General features: G+C 38.2%; 2 protein-coding genes across 2 annotated transcripts in view; one reads left to right on the top strand and one right to left on the bottom strand.

The window, feature by feature from the left end:
- kdr (kinase insert domain receptor (a type III receptor tyrosine kinase)) overlaps nucleotides 1–7993 on the top strand; it is a 17343-nt gene extending 9350 nt beyond the window's left edge. The window contains exons 16-30 of the mRNA XM_077607813.1: nucleotides 1019–1125; nucleotides 2315–2450; nucleotides 3365–3469; nucleotides 3552–3665; nucleotides 4258–4346; nucleotides 4423–4567; nucleotides 4640–4731; nucleotides 4802–4924; nucleotides 5029–5140; nucleotides 5435–5534; nucleotides 5606–5711; nucleotides 6243–6355; nucleotides 6429–6504; nucleotides 7236–7309; nucleotides 7398–7993. Coding sequence (XP_077463939.1) covers nucleotides 1019–1125; nucleotides 2315–2450; nucleotides 3365–3469; nucleotides 3552–3665; nucleotides 4258–4346; nucleotides 4423–4567; nucleotides 4640–4731; nucleotides 4802–4924; nucleotides 5029–5140; nucleotides 5435–5534; nucleotides 5606–5711; nucleotides 6243–6355; nucleotides 6429–6504; nucleotides 7236–7309; nucleotides 7398–7623 — 1718 coding nt within the window. The 3' untranslated portion in view covers nucleotides 7624–7993. The remainder of the gene's footprint in view (nucleotides 1–1018; nucleotides 1126–2314; nucleotides 2451–3364; nucleotides 3470–3551; nucleotides 3666–4257; nucleotides 4347–4422; nucleotides 4568–4639; nucleotides 4732–4801; nucleotides 4925–5028; nucleotides 5141–5434; nucleotides 5535–5605; nucleotides 5712–6242; nucleotides 6356–6428; nucleotides 6505–7235; nucleotides 7310–7397) is intronic.
- Nucleotides 6187–23223, bottom strand: LOC144079200 (uncharacterized). The gene is made up of 4 exons (XM_077607815.1): nucleotides 23144–23223; nucleotides 21594–21731; nucleotides 15035–15132; nucleotides 6187–6481 (listed from the first exon to the last, which is right to left on the bottom strand). Exons 1-4 carry the CDS (start codon nucleotides 23202–23204, stop codon nucleotides 6455–6457), a joined length of 324 nt encoding a protein of 107 aa, XP_077463941.1. The 5' UTR covers nucleotides 23205–23223; the 3' UTR covers nucleotides 6187–6454.

The raw sequence follows: 23223 nt of genomic DNA, 5'->3' as shown, positions 1-23223 counted from the left end.
AGATAGACACCCCAAATTAGTGCGCGCACATCACAAAGAAAGAGAGAGAGAGAGAGAGAGAGAGAGAGAGAGAGAGAGAGAGAGAGAGAGAGAGACCTCGTTTGAAAGTGTAGACCGCTCTTTTTGCCTGTTCAAAATCATTAGGTGTGCTGAATCCTTACAAAAATTGGAGTTCTTAAATATATTAATATGATAATTCCCCTGTAATCTGTCCGTCTTTCTTGCTATATTCATAAACTATGAAAGCCAGACCGGTGGTTAGCATGTCCGCCTCAAAGTTCTGAGATCGATGGTTCAAATCCCGGTGGATTCTGACAATTAGTTTTAAAACTCTAAATTGTCCCTAGTTATGATTGTTTGTTTGTGTCCTTGTGCCCTGTAATTGGCTGGCCACCAATTCAGGGTGTTGCCCACCTGGTGCCCATAGTTGGGTGGGATAGGCTCCAGCACCCCCCACGATGTGGGGATAAGCAGCACAGAAAATGAATGAATCAGATTAATACAACTTTTGTTATATTATTCTATAAAGTATTTAAAATGCAACTTGAAGCATAACCAATAACAATGAAAATTCATTCATTTATTCATTCATTTTCTGCATCGCTTATCCCCACATCGTGGGGGTGCTGGAGCCTATCCCAGCTGACTTCGGGCACCAGGCGAGGGACACCCTGAATTGGTGGCCACCCAATCACACGGCACCAGGAGACAAAGGGCAACCAATCATAACTAAAGGTCGTTTATAGTGTCCAACAATACATGTTTTGGGGATTTGTGAGGGATCCAGAGTACTCGGAGAAAACCCACGCAAGCCCTGGGACAACATGCAAACTCCACACAGTGAGGATCCACCTGGGTTCGAACCCATGACCCCAGAACTGCACTAAAAGCCGCCATTGACACTAAAAATGTGTTTCAAAAAGCCATCATTGAAATAACTTGAGCCCGATAAAAATCTCAAATCAAAAATAAAAACCCATTTATCATAACTGTACAATTTTCCTCCATTTTGTGGCAGGTGCGGAGGAAAAAACCAACGTGGAGCTCATCGTTCCCATCGGCTCGGTGGTCATCGCCATGTTTTTCTGGCTTATCATCGTCTTTTTCATTCGCGGAAGAAAACGAGTAAGCATTTCCAACTCTCACACATACCGTCCTGTACATGAGATTTTGTTCACTCGTGTGCAATGTTCCCTCTAATTTTTCGTTGGTCTGAGCAGAAAGTCAACCTCCCTGAGCGCACTGAGTACCAGTGTGAGCGACATCATCGGTACTCGGATGATTCGCCTAAAGACGTTTCGCCGACGGACGTTTGACAGACGGGCAGGACGCCGAATGGACGTTCCGCCGAACGTTCATTCGGCCGAACGGAGGTTTCGCCGAAACGGGATTCGCGCGCTCGCCCCGCCCCCGGATCGTGTGTGTACAAGTTTTTCAACCTCGGCCCGCGGGCCATATACGGCCCGTTAGGATTTTTAATCCGGCCCGCCGCCGGTGTTGTCCAAATTATAGTAAAAATCAATGTTAGTCTACCATCAATGGCAGCCCGGGAATAAGCACTCTTGGGCGGGCAGATGTAGCAGAACCGAGCCGTAAAATGACAGCAATCGGGTCAAATCCATCCTAAAACAGCATTTAATGATTAAATACAAATACTGGAGCTCTTTGGACATTAGAACCGAGCCCAGGGAAGTGAATTCCTTGGTAAAATGTCGTGATGATATCGCGATGGAGGCAAAAAAACGTCTATATACGTCCATTCGCCAAACAGCTCAAAATGCTCTCAAATTCGGTCAAATCCAGCCGAAAACAGCGTTTAATGATTAAATACAAATACTGGAGCTCTTTGGACATTAGAACCGAGCCCATCATGAAGAAAGGGGTAAAAAAAAAAAAAAAAAAAAAAAAAAAAAAAAAAAAAAAAAAAAAAAAAAAAAAAAAAAAAAAAAAAAAAAAATCCGTTTTTTTTTTTTTACTGCGCGCCATAGGATTTCTGCTGCGCAGAGAAGACGAGAGTAGTGCGCAATTGCGCACGCGCGCAGCTTAGAGGGAACAGTGCTCGTGTGTATGTGAGAGGCAATTTCCTATCCAATTCTGGGGGGCCCCTTACACCCTAATCCCACCCACACACACACACACAGTTGGGTAACACAAATACGATGACTGATTAGAAGCGACTGCTGCCTTTTGTGCAAGGTTAACAACGGGGTCACGGAAGTCACGCACCCCCGTTCGGGCCCCTTTTTAGCGGCGAGAGCTTGGCCGTAAACACGCGGCGGTGCGACAAGGTCAAACAAACGACGGTCTGTTGCAGCCCAACGGAGGCGATCTGAAGACGGGGTACCTCTCCATGATCCTCGACTCGGAGGACGTGCCAATGGATGAGCAGTGCGAGAGGCTCACCTACGACGCCAATAAGTGGGAGTTCCCCCGGGACAGGCTAAAGCTAGGTAAGGGAGTGGCTTTTATTTGGGTATTTGCTCATTTTGTTCAATTCAGGGTTATGGTGGAGGAGGACCAACGGTGTTTTGGCTAATGGGCGAACCAATTAAAGCTATTTTCTCTTATTTATTCTTATTTTAGAGACATTGTTGACCTAAGAAATGTCCAAATCCTCTTTTTTTTGAAGCTACTTATTAGCAAATATTCTCATTTATCTTTTTATTTTATTTTTTTAAATATGTAGTTTTGAAATCAAATTCCCAATTATATTCAGTTTCATATTATAGAAAAAATATTTGGATATATAGTGAAGAAAATATAGAAAATTATCATCTTTTCAAATATCTGTCAAATTTTAAAACCTTTTTCCACCCAAAAAACTAAAAAAAATCTCAAATTTCATATTTTGTGATCTTTCATGAATAATTACCGAAATTTTATTTCATTATTATTATTTTTTATATATAATTGGATTTTGCGGGCCACAGAGAATGGCGAATTTTGAATAAAAAAATATTTAACCGGAAGATCTGACGGATAAATTGATTTAATTTAACGTAAAGTGCATGCTACATGACTATAAGTAGCATTACAAAATAATCACACATTTTCTTGAAAAACTTCATTAAAAATCGATTGCTGAAGGCTCCTTAAACTATACCTTACTATTATCTATAGTCTATTTTGACCGGGAGAATTAGCCATCTGTCCCAGCCCAAAGAAATTTGACATCTTGATCCATCCACGGCAGCCAATTTGTTCATCGTTACTCATTTTGTGGCATTTTTAAAAGTCTGGACGTGACAATTAGATGTAAAAAATATAAATCCAACAAAAATGGGTCGTCAACCGTGCTTTCTGTCGACGCCAAAGGTTAATTTACTCTCTAACCAACCTAACTAAAAATGTTAAACATTTCAAGGTGATCCACTGGGACGAGGCGCGTTCGGCCAGGTGGTGGAAGCCGCCGCTTTCGGCATCGAGAAAGTCGCCACCTGCACCACCGTTGCAGTAAAAATGCTTAAAGGTGAGTTCCAAATCATACAAGTTCATAGCATATGTCCAATGAGAGATTGGAGTTTAAATGTTGGACCAATCACGTGCCTCAGAGGGAGCCACGTCTAGCGAATTCCGAGCTCTGATGTCGGAACTGAAAATCCTCATCCACATCGGACATCACCTCAATGTCGTCAATCTACTGGGAGCCTGCACCAAGACTGGCGGTAAGTGGGCGGAGTTTATGCGTGACAAACATTTAAACCTGCTACGTAATTACACAATCATTGCAGTAAAGAAATACCTTAAAATACTCATGGCCAGATAGACATGGCTAACAGGCCATTAGGTATGAAGCACCCTAATGCAGACCCCCAAAACTGGATTGGTCAGGTTTAAAAATTCTAACATCTTGAAAGAGTGATAAGGCATATTTAACTTCAGTCTCAGTCTGCAGAAGGTCCCCACCTTGTGGACTGCCTGTGTGTGGCTCCAGTTTTTTTACCTAGGTCTACAATGTCTTCTGTGTCTGTCTTGCTACTGCAACCAAGGAAATTTCCCGAATACGGGATGAAATAAAGTTCTAATCTAATCTAGATTCCAATTGGTAGGCATATCTAAAATACTGGTCGCTACAAAATAGACTCATAAAGTCATTGCCAAAAATTGCCAATTTGGTTTAAAGCCACAATTTTAGTGGTGAAAACGTCTCTCTCGTTCTGTTCCAGAAATTTTAGGTCCATTAATGTTTGGAGTATACAGTAGGTCAAGCAAAAAATTACTGAAAATATGAAATAACAGCACTCCCCGCCACTCTAGGCCCTCTCATGGTCATCGTGGAGTACTGCAAACACGGAAACCTTTCGAGCTACCTGAAGAGCAAGCGTGCAGAATACAGTCCGTTCAAGGTAGATGGATCAACGGATCGGCGCGGTATAGCCACTCATTTTATAGCACTAATTCTTAATCTTCTGCTGTCCAAAGCGAAAGAGAACCGACAGCCGGCGATGGACATCCGCAGAAGACGACGTAATGGAGGGAGATCTCGGTCTGGGGAAGGTCGCGCAGCTGGACATTTGTACGGGAACGGCCGACAGACCTTCAAGCAGCCATACGGACTCTCAGGACGGTACGCTGATTCAGCAAAATCGCCTCTGGGGGTCCGGGTTTCTCCTCCTTTGACGCCCACCGTGCATTTCAGAGAGCACAGACGAAGACCACCTAACTATGGAGGACCTGATCTCCTACAGTTTCCAGGTGGCCAAAGGCATGGAGTTCCTGTCCTCTCGCAAGGTGAAAGAACAACCCAAGATGGCGGCGCCTTTCAAACGCCACGGCGCTAACCGAAAAATGTCAATTCCAGTGCATCCACAGAGATCTTGCCGCAAGGAACATTCTGCTCTCCGAGAACAACGTGGTGAAGATCTGCGACTTTGGTCTGGCCAGGGACGTCTACAAGGACCCCGACTACGTCCGCAAGGGAGACGTTAGTATCAAACCTGGAATAGCCTCCAATCACATTGACCCAATCCCTAAACTCACAACACGGACGGAACGTGGGTTAGGTTTAACATCGTGATTTCCTTGTAGGCACGTCTTCCTCTCAAGTGGATGGCTCCAGAAACCATTTTTGACCGGGTCTACACCACCCAGAGCGATGTGTGGTCCTTTGGAGTCCTGCTCTGGGAGATCTTCTCACTGGGTAAACATCAACAAGATCATTCCTGTACAGTCTGTACGACCAGGGGCGGAACAAATACGGACAGGGCACGGGTGCGCTGAGTGTCAATGGCCCCCCGCGGGTCCGGGGGTGTACTTGAAATTATCCTGGCACTCACACGACACCCAGCCGGAACCTGACTGAGATATTTCAACACCAAAACACTTGTTTTATACTCTTGTGTCATCTAACCACACCCTAAAACTGGGGCTCCAACTGGCCAAGGCTGGGATTTGGGGTCTCCTCTAATCTCCGCACTCTTTGTACGATTTCCAGGAGCGTCTCCTTACCCCGGGGTCTGCATTGACGAGACTTTCTGCCGAAGACTTAAAGAAGGCACCAGGATGCGTCCGCCGGAGTATGCCACTTCGGAAATGTGAGTCACCAGGACGTTAATCGCAGTTTCACGTTTATTGAGAAACCTGCGAATTCCATTGGTGATTGCAGATATCAGACCATGCTGGATTGCTGGCTGGACCGTCCTACAGACAGACCGACATTCGCCGAACTGGTGGAGCATCTGGGCAACCTGCTACAGGCCAGCGCGCACCAGGTAGCCATTTTTGCCAGATATCAAAATTTGGGGGTCCGATCCCAGGTCCAGATCTTCCTGTGTGGAGTTTGCACGTTCTCGTGGGGTTTCTCCGGGTACTCCGGTTTCCTCCCACATCCCAAAAAAAGCATGCTAGGCTAATTAAACACTAAATTTCTGCTAGCTATGATCGGTTATCTGTCTCAACATCAAAACATGTATGGTTGGACACTATAAATTGCCCCTAGGTATGATTGGTTGTCCTTTGTCTGCTTGTGCCCTGTGATTGGCTGACTACCAATTCAGGGTGTCCCCCACCTGGTGCCCATATTTTGGCTGGGATATGCTTCAGCACCCCCATTGTGAGGATAAGCAGTATGGAAACTGATTGAATGAACTTGAAAATGCCAAAGAAATGACCAAGTAAAAATGATCTACTCTTATATTTTTGAGAAATATGGATTTTTAGCAGGTGGTTTTGGAAAGGAAAACGCATTTCTCAGTTTTGGTTGGGAAAAAATGGTTTAACGTGAACGGGGGTCTCACCTCTAGGATGGTAAGGACTACATCCCGATAACGGTAGGAGGCGACGCCATGGGGGTTCCGGGTCAGAGCAGAGACGTCCTGGACATCCAGCCGCACTATGACAATGCTCTGTCTTTCGGGTATGAGTTGCGTCTCCGAGAATACCGTTTTACGGCACGGTTGAGTCCACCGACATTGTCTTTTGGGAAGCAGGCAAGGCGAGACGTGCGGTCGGAGGCTCAGCGTGAAGACGTTTGACGACGTCCCTGTGGAGCACAGCAGTGTCATGGTCAGAATCTTTTTGCAGTTACTTTAAAAGACTAAAATTATTTTCTAAACCAAACTAAAAGTGAATGAGAAGTTGTAATTTTCGTAAAATTAAGTTGCAAAATCTGAAGATTTCTTTGGGGTTTGTTTTTACAGTAGTTGTTTTAGGGGTACACGCCAGGGAAATTAAAATGCTCCAATGAATACATTTTAATTTTATGTTAGATCAATGTTGCAGTTTAATAAGAATAACTTCATATTCTACAAATAAAATAAATATGGTATGTAAAATCAAAAAAATGTGTAAAAAGAAGTCACTTTAATGTTGTGATGTTCCTAAAATACGTTTGGAAATTGAATGTCAAATGTTTAATGTGTTTATAAATTTTAATTCCGTCATTCAATCTATTTTTGTTGATGGCATGAGTTTGTTTTTTATTGTTAACATAATGAAAACAGCACATAAAAAAGTTAGCTGAAAGTTGTGATTTTACGAAAAATTACGTGAAATTAAATCTTTCACTTGACCACGATAATAACGTAATTTTTTTAATTCATTCACTTTCTCTCTGTTTACATGTGCACATTTAAAAAAACACTGAAAAAAATGTTGCAACACTACAACAACAACAACAAAAAATTGCTTCTTATAGCAATTTTGATACCAATGCAGCAAAACACCTCCAAAACAATCATTTAAAAAAAAAAGGAGATTGTCATTTATAATCATTTTTAATTATTATTTTTAATTAGGAGGGTCACATGGACACTTCAGCAGAGGAGGCAAAAGCTTTGAACCCTCAACTTCTAACGACGGTCAACTTTAGGTAAGGCCATCTTCGCCTTTGTCCTTTTAAAAAAAAAAAAACCAACCCACATTTTATGAAAATTCCCATTTTTTTTCCGGCCAATCAGCCAACTTCTGCGCTGTAAGAGCAAAGAATCCCTGGCGTCGGGTTCGTCCAACCAGACGAGCGGCTACCAGTCGGGCTACCACTCGGACGATGCTGACACGCCCGTCTACGCTAACGAGGAGGCCATCGTCAAACACGCCATGCTGCTAAAAAAGCAGAAACCTCCCCCCGCTCCGCCCGTCGCCAAATTCGGGTCGGAGATCCGCTACAGCACGCCGCCCGTCTGACCCGCCCAACTTTCGGGCCTGTACAGCATTTTTTTTTGTCGAACAATGAGTAGCGCCGCCATTGTTGTCGTTGGCGTTGTCGTATATCAACCGGGGTGAAAAAAAATGAAGGTTGAATGACGAGAGGGTGTAAAGTAGGCCAGCTATCGTGTTTGCTCAGCCCACTAACGGGAGAAACACGCTTCCTGCGCGGCAGGAAACGCTGTCGGAAATTTGGACGAGGTGACGTCGACACGGCCAATTCCTTTGTTTGGGGTCAGAGGTGCTTTTCAGTGTACAGTGGCTTTTTTGTACCCGTCTTACAGTATATGAGCTATTCGGAGAATTGTAACTAGTTTTATAAAATGCACTGATTGAGGTTTTTACACAAATAAAGTATTTGACATTAAAAACAATAATGGTAGTCTCACTATCATGTGTTTACATAGCAAAAAAAATGAATGATCGTGACTCACGGATTCATTCGTTTTCCGAACGAGGGTCGCGGGGGGTGCTGGAGCCTATCCCAGCTAACTATAGGTACCAGGCGGGAGGAGACGGATATCAATTGAATTAAATTGAATGCTTTTATTGTCAAGTATAATGACATTTAAAGCTTCACCACGAAGTGCACAAATAACAACAACAAATAAACAGACAAATAAATAATCAATAAATAAGGAATAAATAAACAAGTAGTCAACATAATAAGTAGTCACAACATAAATAAGGAGGGTTACTGCAAAAATAACAACAACAAACAAACAAACTGCTAAATAAGCGAAAAATAATATTAATAATAAATAAATGATCACTAAATAAGTAGTCACAACATAAATAAGTAGGGAAGTGCAAAAATAACAACAACAAACAAACAAATAAACTGCCTAATAAGCAAATAATAATATTAAATGATCAATAAATAAGTAGTCACAACATAAATAAGTAGGGAAGTGCAAAAAATAACAACAACCAAACTATTAAATAAGGTAAAAATAATAATGATAAATAAATGATCAATAAATAAGTAGTCACAACATAAATAATGAGGGAATTGCAAAAATAACAACAAACAAACTGCTTAATAAGCACAAAATAATAATCATAAATAAATGATCAATAAATAAGTAGTCACAACCTAAGTAGGGAAGTGCAAAAATAACAATAAATGAACAAACAAACTGCTAAAAAAGCAAAATAATAATAATAATAAATACATGATCAATAAATAAGTACAGTCTCAACGTAAATAAGTAGGGAAGTGAAAAAATAACAACAACAAAAAACAAACTGCTAAATAAGCAAATAATAATAAATATTCAATAAATAAGTAGTCACAACATAAATAAGTAGTGCAAAAATAACAACAACAAACAAACAAATGAACAAACAAACTGCTAAATAAGCAAAAAAATAAATAAATAAATGATCAATAAATAAGTAGTCAACATATTAAACATAAATAAGTAGGGGCAATTTAGCATACAATTAGCCTAGCACGCATGGTTTTGGAATGTGGGAGGATGTCCCCAGAGAAAACCCACCCAAGTAGAATTTGCAAATTCCACATAGGAAGCTTCGGAAGCCATCACACAATATAAACGGAAACTAAATTTGGTCTCAATGAAACTGATTTCAAGGGTTTATTGGTTTGATATTGCGGCTAAATGCTACGCTAACAGGACTTTTTCAACAGGCGCCCTGGAAGAATGAGTGTTGACGTCACCGTGTGATATTTAAGTGGGTGACGAGTGATAAGGGCGCGTGGGAAAGCTCCACTAATGTGTTTTGTCTGTTATTTCAGAGAATGCTAAAAACACAATGTTGTACGATGAGTTCATTCTCACACACAAACAACGGTTGCTTGACCTTTTCAAGCTATTTTGGAATAATAATATTCAGAGGAAAAAAAGGACACTGTTGCCCGTATATTTTTGTGTGTGTGTTCCAGATCCGGCCCGCCAAAGTAAATGTGTCGACTTTATGTTTTATGTTGAAATTCAAATGAAGATTATCGGTGGAAAGTAATATTTAGTTATTTTCAGTTTGTTTTCAGTCAAAAAAAGCATTTAAAGGAATCGAAAATTAATAAATGAAACAGCATTTTTCCTGTGTTCCACATTTACTTTTTAGCATAAAAATAATCAAATGTAGGTATTTGTTAAAATATATTAACTATGTTTCCTTTATTAAAAAAACCTAATAATTAAAAGATAAACAGTTCATATAGACATTTTTTAATATAAAAAACTGACATTTTGTAATATAAAAAAACTGACATTTTGTGATATAAAAAAATGAATTTAATTTTTTTCACCATTTTTTATTCCTTTTTTTCCTATATCAATAATCAAATCAATAAAACTAAAATGTTTCCTCTTTTCACTTTTATTTTACAATGTAAATAAATAACAATTGAATATATATTTTTCCTTTTCATTAAAAGCCCAAGATTAAAAGACAAAAACAAATAGTTCATATGGGGATAGGCTCCAGCACCCCCTGCGAACTTTGTGAGAATACGCAATACAGAAAATGAATATATTTGTGTGTGTGTGTGTGTGTGTGGGGAGAAGAAAAATCACCTTAAAAATGCACACCAAATAAAAAAAAATGCAAAAAAAAAAAATCAAAAAAGTCAACTTATATGTAAAGCAAAAAATAAAATTAAGCTAAATTCACAATATCAACTTTCCACTGCTAACCAGAAATAATAAGCTTATTAAGAAGTGTAGTATCCTTCTAAATCCAGCAGATAGAGCTGTGGTTAAAAAAAACAACAACAAGACTTCAGACTATTTCCCCGCAAAAACAAACACTTCACAAACAAACTGCATTTTTCCTATCTTTGAGACTTGATACTCCTGCCGAACCTCCTTGCCCTTTATTTACTCGTATAAGGCAATAGCACGCCCTCCCAGGAGCCCGGATTCATTCATACGGAGCCATAAAACCATTCATCTGTTGTTAGTTTGGTAGCTTAGTAAACAAGCAACATGTCAGGATAATTACAGGCAATTCTTCCCGAGCACGGTTCAGGTATTTCGTCAAATCTGGGCAGTTTGCCATTCCTCTACCCTGCCCAATCACATCGGCGCATATCTACACGCACAACCGCAGCTGTCAGACGTCTCGTTAAACCGTCTGAGGTGGCGTGCCGTTCGACAGATAACCCGATCGGCGTTCTGGAAACGGGACGTCTAGATCGTGTCAGTGGGAAAAATAACTTAATCCTGGAAAGAAATGAGCCGTCTGTCAAAGAGAGACAAAGAAGAGGCCAACGTGTACGTACACGAGAGGGAAAACCCGCGTTGTTCGTCGAATGGTGTGATTTTATGAGTCGGGTGAACTTTGAAAAGATTGGAAGGAGATTTGAATGGCAGGAACGCTTGCTGCAGACAGGCTACGTTATCTCGGATAAAGGCCGCGAGCGGCGGGCTGTCAGTCAGTGGATTGAACGAGATCAACAGACGTTTGTATGTAAACATGTTAAAGATTACACCAGGGCTCACCGATTTTCAGAAATTCCATTTTTGCACGTTTTATTCCTTCATTTGGTTTCCATCTAAAGTTTTGACGACAAACCAGACCAGATGCAGCTTTTGTGCTCTTCTGATTGGACACGAAGAATTTAAAACAATATTTACCGTATTTTCTCGCATATTAGCCGCCTCCTGAGTGGTTAACGCGTCGGCCTCACAGTGGGGTTCAAATCCAGGTCGGTCTACCGGTACACGGTCGATTGGTCGCCGGTCTTTTGGTCGCCCGGAAGTTTATTGATAATTACCATTGAAATCGTTGCTCAAATTCCCTAAATACAAACTGCGAATGACTACGTATTTAGCCATACTTAATGCCCTAGTAATTATTAGGCTAAAGAAAAGCTCAAAATTTCCCGGACTTTTATTGTTTTTTGTTGGAAAACTTGTTAAGACCCTGACTGACGTAGCTTCTTAAAAGGGACAATGCATGTACATACAAACTCTTCTACACTCACACGTCGGCTCAGTGAAACTTCTCATGGCCATTGTTGGCTTTTATTGATGCGTAGACCGTGTTGTTTTACCTTGTTTTGTCGCCGGTCTTTTGGTCGTCGGTCTTTTGGTCGCCGCTCTTTTGGTCGCCCGTTGTCGCGGTCCAGGCGACCAACAGACCGCGACCAAAAGACTGGCGAACAAAAGACGGCAACCAAAAGACCGGCGACCAATCGACCGCACACGGGTCTACATGTTCTCCCCAGCCCTGCGTGGGTTTTCTCCGGGTACTCCACATTCCTCCCACATTCCAAAGACATGCATGATAGGCTGATTGGACACTCTAAATTGCCCCTAGGTATGAGTGTGAGTGTGAATGGTTGATTGTCTCCTTGTGCTCTGCGATTGGCTGGCCACCAATTCAGGGTGAAGTCAGCTGGGAAAGCCTCCAGCACCCCCCAAGACCCTAGTGAGGATAAAGTGGTTCAGAAAATGAGATGAGATGACATTAGCCACTTATGTGTATAAGCCGCACCCTTAAAAATGCCTTAAAATCGTTGAAATTTACAATTTCCCTCGTATAAGCCTCCCCCTGATTTCCAATTTTCAGCTCCATATTCATGGTTTTAATAGAGAGTACAAATGTGTTATTTTGAAGGGAAAATCTTAACAAAACTCATCGCACGTGGTATTTCTGAGATATTGTACGATTCGAAAGGTGACAAACGTCCAAACAATTTTGGTAGCAACAAAAAGCAGAAATCAGATGGAGATTAATTACCGTTTCCTCACCAAATATTTAATTTTCAACCACCACAACAATCTAGTATGCGATCACGACATCCTGACAGCTGCGTGACCCCACGAAAAATTTGTGAATGGTCGCCGTGGCCGGCATTTCCTGCTTTGCCGGTGCAAATAATAGCTAATTGTGGAATACAAACACTGGCGCATGTTACCTCTTACGCAGCTGCACATGTTTATGTGGCGCGAGAACAATGTTGGCTCGCTTCGTTCATTTCCTCCGCCTCCTGACAAAGTGTAGACAGGTGAAAAGCACCATGGGAAAGTCAGAAAAAAACATTCATTCATATTACTGTGGACGTGTAAGGGTTAAACTCATTAAATGGGGTTTAACTTCGACGAAAAGTACTGTGGAATGCCGTTGTAATTCCAACTTCAATATGTTATACGATGCTATTTTGGGGGGATATTGGAATTTTTAATTTTATTGAGCCCCCGAAGCCCGTGTCATAAACCATCGAAATTGGAAAAGAATGTCATTGATGAAGAGAGACACAAAAAATATCAAAGAACGCATACATGAACAGACAAGTTATTTTTTTTATGAACAACCACCTGGCTATTTTTTTTTTAAGTTTACGTAAATGCTACTGTAGTTGAATGACTAAAAACACTATTTTTGTGTGGTTTCTGAAGTGACAGACTGTTTTGATTGGATTAAATATCCTCTAAATATCATCTTGCTTTGTCAAACTTACATTTTGGGCTTAATGCGAACACAACTTTGACAAATGACAATATTGCCAATTGATTTAATAGCCATTTTTATACTTTTTGATGAATTGAGTCCAATAGTTCAATAAGGGCTGGCTCTAGAGGTGACTGTGTAGTTCCCTTCAAAAAGAATGCATTCAGCCATAACACATACCTGGAACTCAATACTAATTAAAATACGTCAACTTCCGTCTCTGAACCTCTTGGCCAATCATCTTAAAGCAGGGGTGTCAGACTCGGGTTGGTTCGCGGGCCGCTTTAACGTCAACTTGATTTCACGTGGGCCGGACCATTTTAGATATAATATTTAGATTTTTTTTTAAATAAATGGATTAAAAGAACTGGATTAAAAGCTCTGAATATTCCGTTTTTTTATAGAGATAAAACAATGTTTATTTTTGCTTTTTGTATATATTTTTAGATTTTACAAAATGATTTTTGAACTAAAAACAAAGAAAAATGGATTAAAAAATGACAATTATTGATTTAAAAGGGGGAAAATCAGGAAATGGAATATACATCTATACTCTTCATTTTAATTTGATCCTAAAACAGAAAGTCGGCACTCATGATTTACTTTCCCGGGCCACACAAAATGATGCGGGGGGCCAGATTTGGCCCCCAGGCCGCCACTTTGACACGTGTCTTAAAGCCTGGATGTTAAATGAACAAAATTGCGATCACAAGGCTAAAAAATTGCTACTTCCGTGTGTAAGTCTAGTATATGTCATCGTTTATCTTCAACCTACACAAGGGACTAAAGATGAAAATTACAATCTTACAAATTTTCATACCATATATGTTCATTAACATGAATATGAATATGTTCATTAATATGTGCTGTTAAATCATTTGTATTCAATTAATCAAACCCAAACTCCGCCCATAAACAACAAAGTTCAGAGACCATTTTTGTAAGGTGTTGAGGTTAATTTCCTCCCAAATTACGAAAACCGTAAATATCCACCATTTTTTCCATATCATTAGTCTCCTTGTTTGACAATTAAAGTGCCAAAAACAATGAATCTCTCAACTACTGTTAATGACTGTTGTGGTTATTCTGGGATGTTATTATATATGTGCATTAATCATTAGTATATGAGCTTTATTTCAATTTGGGACCAAGCAAGCTTGAGGTCACTCTACATGGCAGCTGGCTCCAAAACATTTAATTGTTTTCAGGACTATTGACCTGACAGGTCACCAAGTTCCAGGCCGAGGACTGTTGATCTGAGTTCGCAATGAAGATCTGTGAAGGTCTCCCAAATTGCTTTGACTTGGATTCCGGCAGATGGCATAATCGAATCAACTTCCGAAAATACTCGCATAATGTTTCAAAATACTGTCGCTCGGTTCACCTTGAATGAAAATTATTATGCTTACTTGTGCAAATTCTTACGCAGTTGTTTTTGGTTTCTGACCTGATATACAATTCTTGTGGCAGTTGTTTTTTTTTACCTTAATTGTGTTATTCGCTTATGCAATTGGATTGAATAGACGAGGACGAGCCAGGACGATTCTCACTTGCAAGTTTAACGCCAGAGATGTACCCGATGCCCACCTTGTATTGTTTATATTATATTAAAGTATACCTATTAATCAACCTATCAATGACGTACTCATTTCTTGGTGTATTTTTGTAGGTCAACTAAAAAAAAGTTGTTGATTTTACCCAAAGATGATAAAGAATTTTTGTTTCCCAAATATTTCCACTTTTGTCATGGAACGACCACCAAACAGACTCCGAGTCCTTTTCTTACTCGGATTTCAGGTGATTAAATGAACTTGTTTTTTCCAAACGGCCCTCACATTTGATTCCACAGATGCATTTCATGTCGCGGTATGTGAGTTTGTATTGAAAGCAAACATCCATTTGTCTCCATCAAACCGCATAACGCTTGGAAGAGTCAAAGTAACAATGATTACAGGGAAGGAATAACCTTGCAGGTCTGCACTGGCGATACCGGCCGTCTGTCATCGCGTCTCCTCGCTATCGCCGTCCAAATGCGTGATGGAGTGTCGGCGTTCCGCCCTTTTCCTGCAACAAACAACACGGCGAATGAGTGATGGAGCGAATCCGACGCAGTGACTCAAAGATGATGATGTTAGCCTGTCACTAGGTTGGAGACGGCTTTGACGGATTCCAGCGACCGCCGATACGGCTCAATAAGTGAAGGTTCCGCCTACCGTGTTTCGGCTCAATAATATGAAGTTCCACTAGCCGTATTTTTTGGAGTATAAGTCGCACCAGCCAAACGGTGGACATTGAAAAGGGAAAAAAAGCCACACTGGAGTATAAGTCGCATTTTGGTCAGAGCGATTTTTTATTTGATCAGACAATAAGAACAAATATATGTCAAAGTAATGATGGACAACAGCAGGCTAATTAGGCAACTGTTAATGTAATATTAACAACATTTTTCAGATTTTTCTGAAAAAATATATATAACGGACTGGGTTACGGAAGCGTATTGCATTCACTTTAAAAAAAAAAAAAAAAACTAAGCGTTTTTCAAATTAATTCATTTTTATGGTTGTTTTTGGAATATTTGTTTTTACCAACTCAGGTTTTTTTACTAATTTATTTTGACGGTTGTTTTTTGAATTATTATTATTTTTTAAATGGCAGTTTTTCTAATTAATTTATTTTGATGGTTGTATTTTAGAATTATTATTATTTATTAAAAATCAGTTTTTCTCATTAATTCATTTTGATGATTGTTTTCTGAATTATTTTTTTTTAAATCTCAGTTTTTCTAATTAATTTATTTTGACAGTTGTTTTTTTAAATTATTATTATTTTTTCAAATCAGTTTTTCTAATTAATTTATTTTGAAGGTTGTTTTTTTAATTATTTTTTTTCTTGAGCCTGGATGCCAGCGGAAATAAAATAATTCCAAATCAAGCTTCAAAATAAGTTAAACAGAAAAGCGAAGATTTAAAATAATAATAATAATTCAACAAACAGCCCTGAAAATAAATTACCCAGAAAAAACAAAGTTAAAAAAATATAAATATAATACAAAAAACAACCCTCAAAATTAACTAATCAGAAAAACAAATTTAGGGTAAAAAAAAAAAAATCAATAAAAAAAGAACCCCAAAACAGGCTGGCCAAAATCTGAAAAAAAGTGCAACTTGTAGAGCGAAAAAATGGTACTTTTAAAAATGTGCATGGAGATGGAGTCAAATTTTGACAAAATGGCTTACAACGATACATCAGGAGATGTGCACTTGTTCCTAATGTTTTGGCAGGTGTGTTTATGTCACTGGGTTTGAGTGAATCATTCATTCCTGTGTGCGTGTTGTTGTTGTTGCGCCGGTGTAGTGCAGCTGGACAGGAAGTTACATAGAGAAGATCTCAGGTTCTCGCAGGACGTCACTGGGTCTTTATGGGCCTGAACTCGTGCGCTCAAATGACCACAGAAACTCAAGCCACGGACAAAGAACAAGTGGAAAACTACAGTAAATGATGAAAATCCAATTGGGGCTAGAAAAATTTTATGGTGCCATGAAATGGCGAGCATGTCAAAAAATGAAAATGATTACACTAATGCAATTTCTCACCCTAATATGTCTTTTTTTCCCTTTTAAAATGTAATAGTTATCCCCACTTCACAAAAAAACAGCATAAGGGAACACTCACTGTTTTTAATTTTTTTTTTTTTTAATTAAACCAATTCTGGTTGTGACATCACAACCAGAATTGATGGTCATGTCTAGCTTTCTGGTGCTACCCTAGCTAAAATATATGTTTTCAGAGAGAACAGATAATAGAAAGCTAGGAGGCAAAAAATAATCATCTGCAGCTCATTCTGGGTGTGACATCATCTGTTTGGAGATTTTTTTTGTATTTTATTTTTTATGTATTTATTTATTTATTGATTAACTATGTATTTATGTCTAAAATGTCATTTCCTGTGTCTGTATTCTCACCCTCTTGCTACTGTGACAATGACATTTCCCGAATACGGGATGAATAAAATTATCTAATCTCATCTGATCTAATCTAATTTTCTAGTGGGTGGGCCCAAGACTAATTAGGATTTCATTTCATTTCTTTTCATCTTTGTGTCCAAAATATGGTTTACTATCATGTTCAAGTCCCTTGTTGTGGTATTTCGTAGCATCTTAAAAATGAAAAATGCCCATAACGTCAGTATAACAAACTATTTTTTAAACCTTAATTCCATGGCGACGTCTCCTTCATTGAATGAAATCTCATTACGACCCCATTGAGAAATCCCTCTTAATAACCTTCAACAAAGTGGGATTTGTGTGCAACCTCAAGTGGAGGTCAATTGCCAGATTAGGAAAAAGCTTTAAGAAGACAAGTGGAATGGAATCGCACACTTAGAACCTAACACCAACTCCAACGTCCACTTCTGCTTCTTTGTCTTAATAAATGGGATTTACACTTCGGATGTTCAATTTGGGAACTTTACGCTTTTCAAGGAACATAAACTTGACACTTCAAGATGGATTGTCCACCTTGGAAGTTTTGGAAAATGTTGTTTAGTGAGCAACACATAAATTGGGGTACGCGTCGTAGAGTAAAAATGTATTAAAAGTTCAGGGAGTTCTCTCATGTTAGAGCTTTCGGTAAATTTAATCCGCATAGGAACATTAAACTTGGTAACCAGAGCAGGCATGGGAAGAACTGTAAAACGTTTAAAAAAAAGCGAATTTATGAATTTATAGGTTAAAATAAAATGAAAATTGAACACTTGGAAGTAATAGTAGTAGTATGCATACCTGTCAACATCGGCCAATTGCTCTCCTTATTAAAGATTGCAATTCCACTTATTAAATGATAACAAACCATATAAATGCAGCGGTTTTACAAAAAAAACCTACTTAAAAAAATCCCTTGCAAAAGTTGTTAGCGTACACAATTTGAAATGATCAAAAAAAAAAGTAAAATACGGGAAATACGTATGAGTTGACAGGTATGAGTGTCTATCTGCATGGAACCACCAAAAAATCTCAAAAACAATATCTAAAAAGACAACTAAGCCTAAAATATTGTTAAATTTGACAGATTTTACCGGTCATTTGGATGGCGCATCACCCTTTAGGATTATGTCATGCATTTTGCCGACGTAATGTTTGGGTGAGCCAAAACATTTTTTTGCGTAATGTTAGAAGATTTCAGTTATATTTGGAGAAAAGTCATAAAATTATGCCATTAAAAAAATGACTACTTATTTTTGCATCACTCGAACCGGAAGTTGTTCAGGAAGTTGTTTTGGTGACATTAGGTCGTGTGCAGTCGATTGGTCGCCAGTCTTTTGGTCGCCGTCTTTCGGTCGCCGTCTTTTGGTCGCCCGGAAGGTAAGTGATAATGACCATTTAAATCGTTGCTCAAATTCCCTAAATACAAACTGCAAATGACTATTTAGTCATACTTAATGCCCTATTAATTATTAGGCTAAAGAAAAGCTCCAAATTTCCCGGACTTTTACTGACCCATTAGGTCAGTGTGAAAAATTACATTTTGGAATATTTTTGGAGGTTTATGTGATTGCTGCTGATAAAACGTTGATGAGAATGACAATTGTTAATATAGGCAACATCGTTTTTTCAGATGGCGGTGTCCAATGAGATTTTTTCAATACAAAAAGTGTGCTGCAGCTCAAAAAAGGTTGGGAAACAATGAATATTTACCATGTTTCCTACTTTTTCTTTAAAAAATCAATAATATCAGAGGATTTGTACTACAAATATGAATGTCCCCAAAAAAATCTATCATTCTGCATGATTGGAAAAGCTGTCAATTATATTAGATTAGATTACTTTATTCATCCCATATTCGGGAAATTTGAATCGATTAATTTTGGCAGCCTCGTCGGAAAACATAACGGCCCTCCGGATGGAACCAAAACTACAACGTGGCCCCCCAAAAAACGACTTTGACAGCAACATAGCCGTGAATTTTCAACTCCCCGCTAACACACTAATCTCCAGAAATCAAACTCCACAAGAGCAAAACGTAAAATCTTAACCATCTGTCTTTCCCCTCATATTAATAAACACTTACATAAGTCAACTAGAACATGGTTTCCACAGATGTGGGGGTGCTAGATGACTTTTGCCTCTTACCATCAGGTGCAGCTTTAATAACAAGTGTTTATCCAGGGAGGAATTTTAATATCTGCAGGTTTAGCATTATTATTTTTGGGCTTCTCGTCTCTAACGTGGAATCAAGACGTCTTTGAGGCCCGTCTTTGAATCTGCTTCTCGTTTGAAAAATAAGCACTTTTCTAGTTTCGCAGGAATGCAGTTGCTCTTTGATGCCCAAGACGTACAAATGACTCATTTCCACGCAATATAGTCCAGAGCGTGAATACATAAATAAACGATATATCGTGAGACGCCAATCGCCTTCGCCATTAAAGTTAAGACGTAAATATTGTTAATATTTTCTGTATGAAAAGCCACTTAAGGGACTTGCGTAGTTTCGTTTAACAGTTTGACCCCGGGAAAGAATGTTCCATTGTTTCCTATTGGGGGGAAATAGAACATATCAACTATCCTCATTCATTGGTTGTCATATTTTTTTGCCTCATGATCACAATAAAATGATCATGAGTGAGAGAAGGAAGACTCACACATGCTCTAGGGAGGAAAAATAAAGAGTTTATCGTCAGCTCCCCAAAACCAAGAAGTTATATCATTTAGTGGATTTAGTTCGGATCTATTTGAATGTTTTTGTTTGTCGTTTTGTATTTTAGCAAAGTCATAGTCAGCTGCTGCAAGCAAGGGCGCTATTTTCGGGCTGGTTTATTATTCCTAACTTTTGAAGTGTTGGGGGTAATGAAGAGCAGTTGTGTTGCTTTGGGCGACGCAGATGCTTCCATCTAAAAATTAATCTTCGTAAGATTGGCGGTCATTGGCAGATTCTCTTCTTTAACGAGCTCCTGCTAACTGATTTCCACTGTTGTCTTTTTTATAAATAAAATGTATTTTTTTTCTTCCTGTCAGGGCTCTATGACAGAAATTGTGGACTCAATTAAAACAGTGGCAGGGCAGTAAGTATAAATGAAAATAAACACCAAAACCTCAAAAAGTTGCATCTTCCGCACTATAACGCGCAACAATAAAAAGCAGTGCGCCTTATATATGGATCAATATTGGTTAATCATTGTATGAAATTCCCTTTAGCCCAGCTCCATTGAGTTCAAGCATAACTAACTCCTAACCTAATTATGTATTGATTATTTATTTGTATGCCTGTTGTTATTTGTGCACTATGTTGTGAAAGCTTTAAATCTCATACTTGTATAATGACAATAAAAGCATTCAATTCAATTCAATACTACTATTACAACTACTACACTATCTAGGGCAGTAAGTATAAATGAAATTAAAAACCAAAACCTCAAAAGATGCATCTTCCGCACTATAAGGCGCAGCAAAAACTTCAGTTTTATCAAAAACCAGCAGTGCGCTGTATATATGGATCAATATTGGTTAATCATTGTACAAAATTCCCTTTAGGCCAGCTCCATTGAGTTCAAGCATAACTAACTCCTAACCGAATTATTTATTGATTATTTATTTTTATGTCTGTTGTTATTTCTGCACTATTTGGTGAAATTCTTAAATCTCATTATACTTGTATAATGACAATAAAAGCATTCAATTCAATTCAATTCAATATACTACTATTACAACTACTACACCTCTATCTAGGGCAGTAAGTATAAATTAACAATAAAAACCAAAACCTCAAAAGTTGCATCTTCCGCACTATAAGGCGCAACAACAAAAATTCAGTTTGATAAAAAAACCAGCAGTGCGCCTTATATATGGATCAATATTGGTTAATTATTGTATGAAATTCCATTTAGCCCAGCTCCAGCATAACTAACTCCTAACCTAATTATTTATTGATTATTTATTTGTACATTTAAATCTCATTATACTTGTATAATGACAATAAAAGCATTCAATTCAATTCAATACTACTTCAATACGATGTATAACACAATCCCCTACTACTACCACACACGACTACTACTGCGTTTACTAATCTCGTGCGCCTTATATATGAAACAAATTCATTGGTGGTAATTGTAAGAAAAACACATGACACACGCAAAACGTAAGAATAAGCAAAATCTACAAACTAGGACTTGACAAAAGGACTGAATAAAACCCAATTGTCGAGACAATGAGGAACACCCGCAAAAGTCGACCCGAGCATAAAATAAACTAAATAATATAGTATATATGTGCATTTCGGGTCATGAGATTTGCGTAAGTGGTATTCAACCCTTTAACTGGAGCCTACTTTCAAGTAAGGATGGCTACAAAACAAGTCTTCGGTTTCATTCCATTCCGTACATATTTTCCAAGTGCTTTCATCGAGTGATGGGATTAACAAAAATAATAATACCGCCATAATTGCATTACGGAGGCGCAGCTGAAGGCCACGTCCCTGCGGCGTCTACGGCTGAACTGAAGTAGAAGCGTCCTCGCACGTCCGTGACTCACCTCTCCCCGGCGACTTGTTCATTCCGTCCCACCATATGGGAGGAGTGGGCTCGTGACTTCGGGACATCGCCACACATGACTGCTCCAAGTTCATCAGAAAGGTCCGTTGAGGGGCTTCTGACGGGCCTCGGGGCCCCCCTGTCAAGAGCTCATTGTCATGCCTTGCTTTCACGAGACCATCCGTTGGTTTTTGTGTTACGTGCACGGCGATGAGTCGTTTGTTTCCCAGTCAAAATGTAATTTGCTTTAAAAAAAAATTAAATTCAATGCTCTTATTGTCATTATAGAAGTAAAATGAGATTTAAAGCTTCACCAAGTGGCCAAATGACAACATCAAACAGACAAATAAATCATCAATAAAAAAGGGAAAAATAAATCAGTAAATCATCAATAAAAAAGGAAAAATAAATAGGTAAAGTCAATAAAAAGGGAAAGACTAAATAAGTAAATAGTCAATAAAAAGGGAAAGAATAAATAAGTAGATAGTCAATAAAAAGGAAAAAAAAAGGAAATAGTCAATAAAAAAGGAAATAAATAAATAAGTAAAGTCAATAAAAAAGGAAAAAATAAATAAGTAAATAGTCAATAAAAAAAGGAAAAAATAAATAAGTAAATAGTCAATAAAAAAGGAAAAAATAAATAAGTAAATAGTCCACAAAAAAGGAAAAAATAAAATAAGTGAATAGTCAATAAAAAAGGAAAAATAAAATAAGTAAATCCTCAATAAAAGGACAAAATAAATAAGTAAACAGTCAATAAAAAAGGAAAAAATAAATAAGTAAATAGTCAATAAAAGGAAAAAATAAATAAGTTAATAGTCAATAAAAAAGGAATAAATAATAAATAAATAAGTAGTCAACAACATAAATGAGGGAAATGCACAAATAACAACAACAAATCAATGAATCAGGAATAAATCATATATAAATAAGTAGTCACATAAGCACTTAACATCATAAATAAGTAGGGAAGTGCACAAATAACAACAAACAGATAAATAATCAATAGATAAATATGTAGTCACATAATAAGTAGTCAACAAAACATATGTACATATACATATGTATTGTGATAGGCTAACTAGCTACCCATTTAGCGTAAAATAAATCAGAATTCATTTTAACATTGGTTTTATGGCAACATATCCGTTGACTTTTATTTTATAATAACAGTATTTTATTAATTCCCCTGCTTCAACTGACTAATTAGACAGTGATTAATCAATTATTTCTTTACTACAAAACTCCTGTTTTGTTTCCATATATGCTAATGAGCAATAATTTCGATAAAAATAAGCAATGTCTTGAGTCCAAGTGGACTACCTGTAAATCGCATTATTATTATTGTTATTATTAATTCAAAGCGAAGGCGATCGGGTCAAGTCTTTCAGAATTTGTTTACGCAAATTACAGAGTGAAAATATATCTGACAAACGAGGCATTTAATTGTAGACAAAGTAAACAACACTATTAAAATTATTGACCAAACTTAAAGTAATTATAATTGCTGCTAGACATGGTGGACAATTGTCAAATTTGTTATTTACTAACTTTCTTTTCTGTTCAGCAATCCCGTTGAGAAGATTAGAAGAGCAATACACAGATACATCATGGTCCGCTGCAGGCCAGCC

The sequence above is a fragment of the Stigmatopora argus genome, chromosome 8, assembly GCF_051989625.1.
Source record: "Stigmatopora argus isolate UIUO_Sarg chromosome 8, RoL_Sarg_1.0, whole genome shotgun sequence".
Lineage (NCBI taxonomy): Eukaryota > Metazoa > Chordata > Actinopteri > Syngnathiformes > Syngnathidae > Stigmatopora > Stigmatopora argus.
This window is presented reverse-complemented; position numbering and strand designations above follow the sequence as displayed.

What these genes read in the sequence shown, in the direction of transcription:
- LOC144079200 (XM_077607815.1), bottom strand. Translation starts at nt 23,204, where the DNA reads ATGATGTATCTGTGTATTGCTCTTCTAATCTTCTCAACGGGATTGCTG. An exon ending in GAACAAGTCGCCGGGGAGAG is followed by an intron (nt 15,133 to 21,593) that starts GTGAGTCACGGA and finishes TGTTTGTTGCAG; the next exon opens with GAAAAGGGCGGAACGCCGAC. An exon ending in CGCCAGTGCAGACCTGCAAG is followed by an intron (nt 6,482 to 15,034) that starts GTTATTCCTTCC and finishes TGTGCTCCACAG; the next exon opens with GGACGTCGTCAAACGTCTTC.